Source organism: Anomaloglossus baeobatrachus, chromosome 1 (genome assembly GCF_048569485.1).
Source record: "Anomaloglossus baeobatrachus isolate aAnoBae1 chromosome 1, aAnoBae1.hap1, whole genome shotgun sequence".
NCBI lineage: Eukaryota > Metazoa > Chordata > Amphibia > Anura > Aromobatidae > Anomaloglossus > Anomaloglossus baeobatrachus.
This window is the reverse complement of record NC_134353.1, coordinates 737,673,705-737,688,124: the sequence shown is the minus strand read 5'-3', so window position 1 is coordinate 737,688,124 and position 14,420 is coordinate 737,673,705. Positions and strand designations below refer to the sequence as shown.

The window sequence follows — 14,420 nt, the reverse complement described above, 5'->3', positions numbered from 1 at the left end:
CAGGTTCTAATGGGTCTGTGGATGGAGCCCGGCATCAGAGCTGAGAGGCCGGCAGGATCCCACTTCCACAGAGCCCTACAAGGGGATGTGGAAGGAAAACAGCATGTCAGGCTCCAGCCCTGTACCAGCAATAGGTACCTCAACCTTACAACACCATCCAGGGGTGAGAAGGGAGCATGTTGGGAACACTATATGTGTCCTCTTTTCTTCCATCCGACATAGTCAGCAGCTACTGCTGACTAAAATCTGTGGAGCTATGCATGGAATGTCTGACCTCCTTCGCACACAAAGCTAAAACTGGAGAACCCGTGATACCACGGGGGGGTATAGCCAGAGGGGGAGGGGCCTTGCACTTTTAATGTAGTGCTTTGTGTGGCCTCCAGAGGGCAGTAGCTATACCCCAATCGTCTGGGTCTCCCAATAGAGCGCTGAAGAAATAGATTTTTTTATATGAAATGATCCTCTGCCTTTTTCACCAATAATCCTTTGGATCAGAGATCCCCTCTGTTTATGTGTTTGTATGTTTTTGTTTTTTTGGGTTTTTTTGGTGATGTTTTTTATTGACCTTGTGATGATTTTAGCAATTTGAAATAAAAAAGTGTTTTTATAAAAATATTTTGAAGAATATTATTAAAAAAAAATTTTTTTTGATACAATATACTCTGATTTCTGTCTCTTTGTCCTTATTAAATTTTATGTAGTAGTGTATTTGTATTCAAAACGCATCTGACTTTAACCAAGGAAAAAGCATGTAAAACGCGGTAAAAACGCAAGCTTATTTTTAGCGTTTTTGTGGTCAAAACCAAATTTGACAAAGACAATTTCTGCCAGAGGATGCGTTTAGAATTGCAAGAAACTCAACGCAAAGTGCGCACACATCCTAAGGATGCCAGAATATTTATGTAGTAGTGCATACTGCTACCATATGCTTTCAAGGAGTCAAATCACACTTCCTTCAGATGTCTGATCATCTACTCTACTGTTCCTTAGTGCAATCCAGCTCCCACTGTCACCTCAGTCCTGCTATTCTTGGTGCTATCCGCACCCTCAATTCTGCTGAATTAAAGTTCCATAATGCCTACTCAGTTCTGCTATTCCTGTGCACTACAGACACTCTGCGACAAGGTGACTGTCTGCTCAGCTCTGCTGTTCCTGGGTGCTGTCCTGCATCTATTGTTCTAGCTCTGCTGATCCATCTGCGGTCATGTATATCCAGCTCTACTGGTCCCACAGTTCCAGATACTGTCCAGCTGTCTTGCTCGACTACTAAATACCTGTGATCCATGCTGTGGTTTTGGGCATGCCCTGAAATATGGTTTAGTTAATCCAGTTCAGCAGGTGAGCCCATAACATCAGCAAAATGTAGAAGTTACTAAGATTACAATAAAAAAAAATCAAGAGACGCATTTAATTCACCTTATCACACACGAAAAACATGTGAAAAAAGACGCAATTCCACCATTGTTTTTTGTGTATAGTTTTTCTAACATTGATTGTGCGGTGAACATGATTATTCTCCAGGTCAGTATGACTATGGCGATACCAAACAATTTTATATAAAATATCAATTTTAACTAAAATTTCTTTACTTTTTTAACTGGGAAAATGGGGAGTGACTTTAATCTTTTGGGTTTTTTTGCCACTTTTTTTTTTGGCCATAGTGGACAAACTAGTATAATATGCTGCTATACCTTGGTTTTGCAGTATGAAGTCCTCATCAAAGTCTCCTATGAATCCCGGCCACAAGACGGCAGCACATCAGCACCCTGAGATCACATTGCAGGGAAAAGGGGGTGACGAGCTACTGAATTGAACGTTCAGGCAGGATTGCACAGCTTAAATGCCGCTATGAGTGATTGACACTGCTATTAGAGACAGATGCCAGCTGTACTGTGTAGAGTAGGATCAGCTCCTGAGCCTGTTCCACACACTCTGATTCAGTGGCGCAAGGCTAGTTTCACACTTGTGTTGGACGGCTTCTGTAGCATTGCGTTGTGTGACGGATGCAACGGATGCGTTGCATATAGTGGCACAACGCAATGCTATGGATCGTACAAAACAACGGAAAGCTTTATTTTTTTTTTCTTCTTCTTCTTTACAGTTTACCGGCAGCCGACTATTGCGAACGATCAGCCGATCGCTCTCAATAGCCGGCGGCCGAGCGCTCAGCTGGGCGCCCTGACATGCCGGCGGCCGGTTGCTCAGCTGAGCGCTCTCACTTGGGCGCTCAGCTGAGCGCTGTCACTTGCCGGCGGGCGGGCGCTCAGCTGAGCGCTGTCACTTGCCAGCGGCCGGGCATGCCGGCGGGTGGGCGCTCAGCTGAGCGCTGTCACTTGCCGGCGGCCGGGCATGCCGGCGGGCGGGCGCTCAGCTGAGCGCTGTCACTTGCCGGCGGCCGGGCATGCCGGCGGGCGGGCGCTCAGCTTCGGCCGAGAGACAACAAAAATAAAGTTTGCGATTAAAAAAAAAAAAAAAAAAGCATGCGCAGTGAAATCCTACGGATTGCGCTGCTCAAAAAAATGTTACATGCTGCGTTCCTTCCGCCCGACGCAGCGTCAAAATAACGACGCTGCATCGTCCAGCGGATGCAACGCAGACACTTGCCTTACAGTGCGTCGTCCATACAAGTCTATGGAGAATAGAGCAGTGCGTTAATGGACTGCGTTATTCTCCATAGTGACGGAATGCGCTGAACGCAGGTGTGAAAGTACCCTTCACTAGAGTTCAATGGGCCCAAGTGCAAAATTTTGTACTGGAGTTTGCAGCACAGGGTCCAGACTGGGCTCCGTGCTGTGATACATTTCATTTGGATGTGATACTCTGTTTCACATCCAGCTGAACCAAGTGCTGAGGTCCAGGACGGTCCCTTTGAAGCCCCAGGCCCAGTGTCAGTGGCGACCCCTGCGACCGCGATAGTTACGCCCCTGCTCTGACCTATATCTGTAATGGAGTGTGAATGGGTTTAGCGACTGCATATTGCTAGGATATTCCAAAATATTGTGATTGCTGGTGGATAAACCTTAGGGACCAATTTGTGCCTTTTTTTTAGAATCCTACAGTATTATTTCAGTAAATTCCTCCTCTGCTCGGTTATAGAAACAATGGGAATATGCTATTTAATTTTTTAGAATCTAGTTAGTATTCAATTTAATTTCAGAAGATATAACAATCTATGCAGTATTAGTCCTATAATACAGTGTAGTGGACATTGCGGCAGAGGAAATAAAGCAGAAGGAATCCTTACCTCCTGCTCAGAGAGGCCGTCAATGATTTCTGACACTTCATGCTCACTGCGTGCGGCAGATAAGGACAGACCGCTTCCCCTTTGTCCTACCCTGCTGAGAGATGGAATTGAAATGTTCAGCCATGTGTAGTGATGCACAAGCAGGTTGTATGGATGAGCAACTTAACATAGCCACAGCAGACATTCATAGTACACTTGATACCCCAGGCTTTCGCTGGATGTAATAATACTTATAAGCTAATGTTTTTCACCCTTTCTGACTTTATTTCAGACATTCAGAGGTGCAGAACAATAAAACACCAGTATATGGAAACATGCAAAAGCTAAAAAGTGAGAAACCTTGTCAGAGACATTTTTAACTTTCTTCCATTTGTCATGATAAAAAGAGAACTCCAGTCACAATATTCACGTATCATAGTGTAAGTCACATCAAATAACATGGGTCCGAGTGCAATCCCTTTTTTTTTTTATTGGATTGCACTTGTCCAATTTATGTGTTTGTGTGCGCGAGTCCTCATACAGAATCTGAACTTCGTTCATAATGACACGTAACTTAACAGCCGATACATGCTGACCGATTTATGGGCAGAATGTATCAGACACTGGCGGATGATTTCAGCTATATAGATTTGACTCCGAAACACTGCGGTGTTCCAGAGAAAGACATACTTTAAAAGCCATCATGTACCTTAACACTATCAAAGTGCAAATACAGGGTTATTCTATAGAAAGCATTCCATAGCTGTCCGACCGCCTTACTGAAAGGGTGGAGAAAAATTAACTTTATTCCTCCGGAAGCTGCCGGCTTGTAGCCAAAGAGGTGTGCTTCTGTCACCGCTTAGTACATAATGAGCAGTGGCTTACGACGCCCCGCACTTTCACAGCTCGCTCTGCAGCACATGGCTCCTTGGTTTGATTCTGCACATAATTTGTACAAACCCCATATCCTGTGATGTATTATCTACTATTGTTTATTATTTACTCGCTGGTTACTTTAATAAAACCAGTGTTTTATCTGCTGCAGATCTATAAGTTATAACCCAATTCATCAGCTGTTTACACAGTGCATAGGCAGTAAGCTGTTATTCAGTGGTGGGGGCTGGGTTGTACAAAGATCATGAATGCAGGGTCATGTGATGACTGCTGTAGCTCACAAGACTCAGGTCCTTTAACCAGCAGCTGAGTACTGCAGGTTACAAGAGATGATTATTTCTCCTGATCTGAACGGTGCTGCTCTGATCGGGAGAAAAGAATGAGCGATCAGACTGCTGATCCTTATAGCCCCCTAAGGGGACTAGTAAAAAAAAAAAAAAAAAATTGAAAAATTAACAAAAAATAAAAAAAACCTAAAAAGTTCAAATCAACCCCCTTTTGGCCCATTGAAAATTAAAGGGTTAAAAAAAATAAAAATATATACACCTATTTTGGTATAGCCGCATTCAGAAATGCCTGGTCTATCAAAATATAAAATCAATTAATCGGCAACAAAATACCAAATGCCAAAGTTACGTTTTTGGTTTCTGCAAATTTTGTGCAAAATGTAATAACAGGCAAAGTAGCATCTGCGCAGAAATGATACCATTTAAAAAGTCAGCTCGAGACACAAAAAATAAGCCATCACTGAGCTATACATCCCGAAATATGAGAACACTACAGGTTGCGGAAAATGGCGTAAAACGTACATTTTTTTTTTCCAAACTTCTGATTTTTCTTTTAACCCCTTAGATTAAAGTAAACCTATACATGTTTGGTGTCTACGAACCCGCACCGACCTCAGGCATCACACAAACACATTCGTTTTACCATATAATGAACACAGTGAATAAAATCTCAAAAACTATCTTGCAATCGCACTTTTTTTTTTTCAATTTTTCCGAAATTGGAATTTTTTTGCAGTTTTCCAGTACACTATATGGTGAAACGTATGGTTTCATTTAAAACTACAACTCGTTCCGCAAAAAAAAACAAGCCCCTAAAATGGCTATATTGATGGAAAAATAAGTTGCGGCTCTCAGAAGAAGGGTTGCAAAAAAAAAAAACAAACAAAAACAGAAAGTGCAAAATCGTCCAGTCATGAAAGGGTAAAGCTGGGTTTACACACTGCAACATCTCAAACGACATCGCTGTAACATCACCGGTTTTGTGACGCAATAGCGATGTTGTTTGCGATGTTGCAGTGTGTGAAACTTATCAGCGACCCGGCCCCTGCTGTGAAGTTGTAATCGTTACAAATCGTTCAGGACCATTCCTAGGTCCTTTGTTTCCCGCTGTGCAGCATGAAGTTTCAGTGTGTGAAGACTTTGCAGCGACTTTGTTAGCAACTTCCCTTTCAAAAGGCTGCTTATCAACGTCCCCAACAACCAGCTAGGTCGCTCTGCAGGTCCGGATCGCTGTTGAGTTGTTGGCTAGGTTTGCCTGTTTGACAGCTCACCAGCGACTTAGCAGAGACTTAGGGAGGTCGCTGTTACGTCACAAAACCGGTGACGTTACAGCGATGTCCTTTGCGATGTTGCAGTGTGTAAACCCAGCTTTAAAGGGGGTTTGATGGCTACATGAAAGTAGGTTTACTTATCCTCTAGTGATGATAATCTACTGATTAGAGTCATTTGATCAACACTAAACTACAGCAGGCAGCACAGTAAGTGACACATCGCTGGAATCAGGGTCTATATAGGCCCCGTCACACACAGATAAATCTTTGGCAGATCTGTGGTTGCAGTGAAATCATGGACATATTGTTCCATTTGTACACAGCCACAAACCTGGCACTGATTGTCCACAATTTCACTGCAACCACAGATCTGCCGCAGATTTATCTCTGTGTGTGACAGGGCCTTTAGTCTCTACCTCATGCGGTTTTCAGATTAGGCGCCAAAAACCTGGTGACTTCAAGCCAAGCACAAGCACTCAGTGAATCCGTTTTGTGGCCAAACGGTTAAGTGCACCTTCCCACCTACTTGTATTCCCTCCGACTCCACTGACCCTTTTGTTTGAATGAAAGCTATGACTTTATAAAGTAGAAATGCAGAGATAGATGGAAAACAATTGCTGATGGATTCCCTTTAAAGGCAATCTGTGACCAGGTTTTTGCCACCTTTTTGACAGGAGCATAATATAGAGACACTAACGATTTGTCCCTTACTGTGCTGCCTGCTGTAGTTTTTTTGCTTTTTTTATATCAAACCACTGATTATCAGCAGACGATTATCACTAGAAGACTAGAAAATCTGTTGTCATTTAGTCCTCCATATTACTACCATGACAACCATCAGATCCACATGATCACATCATGTGACTTCCGGAGGCTGGCGGTGAGTAAACCTTTCCCGCGATTGCCGTTAAGATGGCGCTGTTATATTTTGACAGCGCCATTTAAGGGGTTAGCAGGTATGGGTGGATAGCGATTTCACACATGCCTGCAAGGCACACATGTCAGCTGTACTAATCAGCTGACATGTGAACGGATCCCCCCAGCTACCCACGGCAGCTGGTGGAGATTAACACTATGACCACTAGGAAGTAAAGGGGGCTTTACATGGTAGCGATATCGCTAGCAATTTGTAGCGATAGCGAGCGTGTAAGTACCCGCCCCCGTCGTGCATGCGATTGTTTGTGATCGCTGCCATAGCGAATAGTATCGCTACGGCAGCGTCACACATACTTACCTGGTCGGTCCCTCCTTCAAGGGGGAGGGACATTTGGCATCACAGCGACATCACCGCAACGTCACTAAGCGGCCGGCCAATCAAAGCAGAGGGGCGGAGATGAGCAGGACGTAACATCCTGCCCACCTCCTTCCTTCCGCATTGTGGCCGGCGGCAGGTAAGAAGAAGTTCCTCGTTCCTGCGGTGTCACACATAGCGATGTGTACTGCCGCATGAGCGATTAACAACCTGGATAAACAACCCTTACCGATTTTTGAGTTTGGGACGACCTCTCCATGGTGAATGATTTTCACCATTTTTGAGGTCGCTTAAGGTCGCTGGTCAGTGTCACACGCTGCGATATCGTTAATGACGCCGGATGTGCGTCACTAACAACTTGACCCCGACGACAAAACATTAACTATATCGTAGCGTGTAAAGCCCCCTTAACTTTACTGCCCGCGGTTGTTAAGGGGTTAAATTAAGATACTAAGGAAAACCATAATCAAGAATTATCTAAAAAGATATTACTAATATAAGAACACACAGATATAAGTTCTCTGATTTTTTTTTAGCCAACTGTCTTCAAATACGGAACTTTAAATTTGAGGATCACAGCCATTCTGACAAAGATTTTCAAAATAGTATATGAGGCTCATCAGGACTATATTTAATATTGTGTGTAGTTTGTATTGTGAAATTTGGTAAAAAAAAAAAACAAAAAAAAAAAAAAAAACTTAGAGGATTTGTTATTTGTTCATTTAATTCCAATAACGCTGGTTTCACATCAGCGTTTTCCTGCCGCACTCGCAGATCCTGGCACAAGGACAGTACAGTACAATACAGTTCACTGGCAAGCTCCGGGCACATGTGGTCATGTGACCGGAGCATGTGACAGCATGTGACCGGGGCTTGCCGCACTGTCTGTGAACTGTATTGTACTGTACTGCCCTTATGCCGGATCCGGCAGTGCGGCAGAATACCGCTGATGTGTTTGTGCCTTTAACATGTATTTTTGCATGGCAGTTGTGACAAGGTCAAATATAATATAGATGTAACACCAACCTCTGCATGCGCTCCTGAAGCTCCCTCTGCTTGCGGATTTCAGGGAACTGCTTCTCATAATACTCCCTTATCTTACTCTCCTTTGCTCTTCGGCGTGGATTATTTTCAATACGCTCCACTTTTTTCTCCCAGGCTTCCATCAACTGGTCATAACGCTGACAGAGTTTCTGTTCCTGCACCAAAAAGTATTTATTACAACATGCAAATCTTTGTCTTGGACCTCAGTCACAAGATAGTCACAGTTCAACAATTCATAACCACTTATAAGAAGCATGCAAACTCCACATTGTGCATTAGAGCCTAAAATAACTTACAATGCATAATACATATATACATAATTATATTATATACACACACACACACACACACACACACACACACACACACACACCATATTCAACATTGTGGGCTCTAATGCACAAAGTGAAGAGAACATTGTACCTTCTGCTGCGTACACTTTTTTAGGTTTCTGTAAAATGAGTGTGTGTGTGTGAGATTATAATAAATATATATATATATATATATATATATATATATATATTATATATATATTATATATATATAATAAACACGTACTGCACATATATACATACACACACATACACAATTCTTGTAAATTTTCATGGGTCAACACTGAAGATATTACAATTTATACAAGCTGTGTAAGGCTACTTTCACACATCCGGATTTTTGCTCTGCGGCACAATACGGCGTTTTGCAGAAAAACCGCAACCGGCTTTTGTAACGCCGGTTGCGTTTTTTTTTTTTGCATAGACTTACATTAGTGCCGTATTGTGCTGCAGGGGCTTGCGTTCGGTCCGGTTTTTGCCGCATGCGGCAGATTTAGCCGATGCCGCGGCCGGATCGAACGTTCCCTGCAACGTTTTTTGCTCCGGCAAAAAACACTGCATCGCGCCGCATATGGCCGCTGCGGCGCATTTTTCAATGCATACCTATGGAGGCCGGATGCGGCGCGATGCGGAAAAAAACGCATCCGCTCGCCGCATGCAGTTTTTTCCACTGCGCATGCTCAGTAGCATGCCGCAACCGGAAAAAAACGGACGGGCAGCATGTAAAAACTTATGCAAAGGATGCGGTGTTTTCGCCGCATCCGTTGCATAGTTTTCACAGCCGGATTGAGCCGTAGTGCTCAAACCGGATGTGTGAAAGTAGCCTAACAACTACTTTACATTGTATCACGCACTGTAAATTTGGTGTGCCTACTAAATAACACGCAGAGCCATTATGGTTTAAGCCCCTGGCAACAAAAGTGAGTACACCCCTAAGTGAAAATGGCCAAATTGTGCCCAAAGTGTCAATATTTTGTGTGGCCACCATTATTTTCAAGCACTGCTTTAACTCTCTTGTGTATGGAGTTCACTAGAGCTTCAAGGAGCCACTGGAATCCTCTTCCATCCTCCATGACAACATCAAGGAGCTAGTGAATGTTAGAGACTTTGCAACCACCTTCCATTTGAGAACCAACGATCAGAATTCATAGAAGGGGCCCATCAAACCTTCAGGATTAGAAGCATGTTTGTGTGGAAGAACAGGACAAAATCACACCTGAGTATCGTATGTGACTAGTTTCTCCATATAGGAGGTCTCTTGAAACTGTCATCACCAACAAAAGCTTTTGTAAGACATAAAAAGTAAATTTCAGTAAGCTTGTTCAATACTTTTCCCAAGTAATTTCTCCTAATTACATACAACTTAAATTTATGGACATCTATGTTTTAATTTACTTGTCTGTATCGATTGGCTGGGTTGTTATCGATATGGTGAGCATTTCATGTCAATAGCACTTTAGAAATATATTTACTTGGAAAATTGGTGGTGTTCAATACTTATTTCACCCGCTGAATATATACACACACACACACACACACACACACACACACACCTGACTAGCAGTATGATATTGTCCATGGGGTCTGTCATTAGTCATATATTTATCACTGGTAAAAATCGCAAGCAGACTGAACTTGTCATCAATCACACCAGAACCCAGTTGTGGTACCTGTATGGATTTAGGTTAACTGCCCGCTGCATCTGTATCCAAAAATTGAAACAATGAAACAATGGCATCAAATTGTAATCTATGTCCAATTTCCACCGCTCTACAATTACATGGGCAGGCACTCAGGCTATGCTCGCTCACACAGAATTTTAGTTTTTTCTTTAGTTGTTTTTAGCAAATTCTGCTCCAAAATCCTTTTTTTAAAGAACACTTCAAGAGTATGTGCACACATTGCTTTTTTTCAAGATTCCGCCCAAAATACACCTGAAAAGAGGTCACAAAGCACCCCATAAAATGAACAATGTATAGAAATGTTAAAATGACATTCCTGTGCACATGTTCCATCTCATATTTTGTGTTTTAACTGCTTCAGGTTAGGAAACCATGATGCGGTTAATCAAATTAACTTATACATTATTCAAGCAGCTTGTGCTAGGAAGCCGGCCGCTCACTATCCTGGAAAGTCTCGAGTAAAAGACGCTGGTAGCTGAGCCGCCACAATAACATCTGAAAAGACGCCAGTGAGGGCACGTCAGGAAAATAACCGCTGGAGTTTTCCTGAAGCAACTTTGCTTTAAAAAAGCCAACAAGTGCGCCAGCGTCTAAAAGATGCAGTGTGCACATACCCTTCAAAACTTTTGAAACTCTTCCTATAGTTCCAAGAAAAATGGACTTTATTGTTCATATGAGTGTCTTTCTTAATTCTGAAGAGGATTTCAAAAATGTCTGGTGGGAAAAAAAAGTGCATGTCACTTCCTTGAAGTAGATCCTGAGGGAATCTTCTGAAAACTAGGCACTGTTAAATCAAAAAGGCTGAAGAAAAAAATGCTTCAAAATCACATCAAGAAAATAAAAAAGCCTGGAAAAAAAAACAACAAAAAACCCCACAAATACTCTTCCATTTTTATGGTATTTTTCCAGAGAAAACCAAGAAGTGACTTTAAAAGGGAATGGAAAATATAAAAGAAAGATTTATATTTCTTCGTGTTGGATACACTTCTGGTTTTCGCTCACATAAGGCTCTGTTGCACACTGCGACTTTTCCCAGGCGAAGCACCATCATGAATACACCAGCATTCGTTTTGCTGACGGAGGAGTCTTGTCTCCTTTTGGTATGTCGTATTCTAAGGTTATGTGCCCACGCTGCGGAAAATGCGCGGATTTTGCCACGGATTTCTCATGGAAAAGCCGCGGATTTCCCGAAAATCTGCAGCACAGGTACTTCCCAGCCATTTCTATGGCATTTTGGAAATGCTGTGCCCACGCTGTGGATTTTTCCGCAGGGAAATCGTGTGGATTTTCGTCAGGAAAAATCTACAACATGTCAATTATTGTTGCGGATTTTCATCCGGATTTTGGCTTTAAAATTGTGAAAGAAAAAAAAAAATCCGCACCATAATCCGCGGCAATTCCGCGGTAAATCCGCTGCAAATCCGCACCTTTGAAAAGGTGCGGATTTTGCGGGAAAGCTGCGGATTTTGATGCAGAAAAATCGGCAGATACATTCTCCCGTGGACACATAGCCTTAATAACACTGCTTTGTCTTGGCTATTTTGCGCTATTTGGCTTCGATAAAAGTTTAACACTTCAGTCATGTGTGGATTACATGCGTTTTTAGAGAATATCCAGTGTGGAAACGTACGAGAAATCCAGTTGTAATTTTTATTTGGGAATTTTATTATCTCATTCAAGTCTATGGGAAAAATCCACAAATAAAAAAAAGAATTTTGTTTACTTACCGTAAATTCTTTTTCTTATAGTTCCGTCTTGGGAGACCCAGACCTTGGGTGTTTAGCTTCTGCCTCCGGAGGACACACAGAGTACTACACCTAAAAGTGTAGCTCCTCCCTCTGAGCTTATACACCCCCTGGTGAGCCAGTCCCAGCCAGTTTAGTGCAAAAGCTGAAGGAGAATAGCCACCCACAAGTAGAACAGAGCAAGAGCCGGAACAACCGGAGACTCTGTCCACGACAACAGCCGGTGAAAACACGCGGAACAAGGAAATTGCCAACAGGCAACAGGGAGGGTGCTGGGTCTCCCAAGACGGAACTATAAGAAAAAGAATTTACGGTAAGTAAACAAAATTCTCTTTTTCTTTATCGTTCCTTTGGAGACCCAGACCTTGGGACGTTCCAAAGCAGTCCCTGGGTGGGAAATAAACAGAAAAACTAAGAAGTAGGCAAAACCTAACTTCACAATTGGGCGACCGCCGCCTGAAGGATGCGTCTGCCCAAGCTCGCATCTGCCGAAGCATGAGCATGCACTTGGTAGTGCTTCGAGAAGGTATGCAGGCTAGCCCAAGTGGCAGCCTGACAGACTTGTTGAGCCGTAGCCTGGTGCCTAAAAGCCCAAGAGGCACCGACAGCTCTGGTCGAGTGTGCTTTGATCCCCGGCGGGGGAGGCGCCTGCGTTCTCTGGTAGGTGTCCGAAATGGTCGACCTAATCCAAGGGGCCAAGGTCGGCTTAGAAGCAGGGAGGCCCTTGCGCCGACCTGTGGTTAGCACAAAAAGAGAGGTGCACCGCCTAAGCGCAGCGGTGCGAGACACATAGATCCGGAGAGCACGCACCAGATCTAGAGTATGTAGAGCTTTTTCAAAGCGATGAGCAGGGGCCGGACAGAAGGAAGGTAAGGCAATGTCCTGGTTAAGGTGGAAGGGAGAGACCACCTTAGGAAGAAAGTCCGGAGTCGGACGGAGAACCACCTTGTCTTGATGAAAGACTAAAAAAAGGTGACTCCGAGGAGAGCGCAGCCAAATCAGAGACTCTCCTGAGAGAAGTTATGGCAACCAGAAAGGCCACTTTCTGTGAAAGACGATACAAAGAAACCTCCCTAAGAGGCTCAAAGGGGGGTTTCTGCAAGACTGTGAGAACCAAGTTAAGGTCCCAGGGGTCCAAGGGCCGCCGGTAAGGCGGAATGATGTGAGACGCGCCCTGCATGAAGGTGCGGACCTGAGCCAGCCGAGCGAGACGCCGCTGGAACAGAACTGACAGAGCTGAAACTTGTCCCTTGAGAGAGTTGAGGGACAGTCTTAGCTGCACACCGGACTGTAGAAAAGACAGAAGAGTCGGCAAGGAGAATGGCCAAGGAGGATGGCCGGAAGAGCGACACCAGGACAGGAAAATTTTCCAAGTCCTGTGATAGATCTTGGCGGAGGAAGACTTGCGCGCCCGAGTCATAGTGGAGATAACTTCAGGGGGGATACCAGAAGCCGTCAAAATCCAGGACTCAAGAGCCACGCTGTCAATTTGAGGGCCGCAGAATTCGGGCGGAAAAACGGACCTTGCGAGAGTAGATCTGGACGGTCCGGGAGATGCCACGGCATCTCTACGGACAGTTGGAGCAGATCCGGATACCAAGCTCGCCTGGGCCAGTCCGGTGCAATGAGGATGACTCGACGACCCTTCATTCTGATCTTGTGCAGGACTCTGGGCAAGAGAGCTAGAGGAGGAAACACGTAAGACAGACGAAACTGGGACCAGTCCTGAACCAGAGCGTCCGCGGCGAAGGCCTGAGGATCGTGGGAGCGAGCCACGTAAACAGTAACTTTGTTGTTGCGACGGGATGCCATTAGGTCCACGTCCGAAGTGCCCCATTTGCGGCAGATCGACTGAAATACTGCCGGGTGCAGGGACCACTCGCCACCGTCCACGCTTTGACGGCTGAGATAATCTGCCTCCCAGTTGTCCACGCCTGGGATGTGGACTGCGGATATGGTGGACCTGGAGTCTTCCGCCCATTGAAGAATGCGTTGTACCTCCATCATTGCCAGGCGGCTGCGTGTCCCGCCTTGATGATTGATGTAGGCAACCGCTGTTGCGTTGTCTGACTGGACTCGAATGTGCCTGCCCGCCAGCAGGTGGTGAAATGCTAGGAGAGCTAGAAGCACGGCTCTGGTTTCCAGCACATTGATTGAAAGGGCTGACTCGGATGGAGTCCAAGTGCCCTGTGCTCTGTGGTGGAGACATACCGCTCCCCAGCCGGATAGATTGGCATCCGTGGTGAGAATCACCCAGGACGGGGCCAGGAAGGAGCGCCCTTGGGACAGGGAGAGGGGCCGAAGCCACCACTGAAGAGAGCTCCAGGTCCGTGGCGACAGAGTCACTAACTTGTGTAAGGAGGAAGGCCGCTTGTCCCAACAGCGGAGAATGTCAAGCTGCAGGGGGCGCAGATGGAACTGGGCAAAGGGAACAGCCTCCATGGACGCCACCATTTTACCCAGCACCTGCATCAGACGCCTGAGGGTATAACGGCGGGGCCTCAGGAGAGAGCGCACCGCCAACTGGAGTGACAGCTGTTTGTTTAAGGGCAACTTCACAAGTGCCGGCAAAGTCTCGAACTGCATCCCTAGGTACGTGAGACTCTGGGTCGGAGTCAGAGTGGATTTGGGAAGATTGACAAGCCACCCGAATTGGGCTAGAGTGGCGAGAGTGAGCGAGACACTCCGCT

The 14,420-nt window shown here is 44.9% G+C and overlaps 1 protein-coding gene across 16 annotated transcripts in view; it reads right to left on the bottom strand.

Moving 5' to 3' along the window:
* Positions 1 to 14,420, bottom strand: part of NCOR2 (nuclear receptor corepressor 2) — a 601,679-nt gene that overhangs the window by 265,859 nt on the left and 321,400 nt on the right. For all 16 annotated transcript variants that reach the window (XM_075322517.1, XM_075322568.1, XM_075322586.1 and 13 more), the window contains exons 10-11: positions 7,954 to 8,126; positions 3,245 to 3,338 (exon numbers count right to left, since the gene is read on the bottom strand). In XM_075322517.1, the coding sequence (XP_075178632.1) occupies positions 3,245 to 3,338; positions 7,954 to 8,126 (267 nt within the window). The remainder of the gene's footprint in view (positions 1 to 3,244; positions 3,339 to 7,953; positions 8,127 to 14,420) is intronic.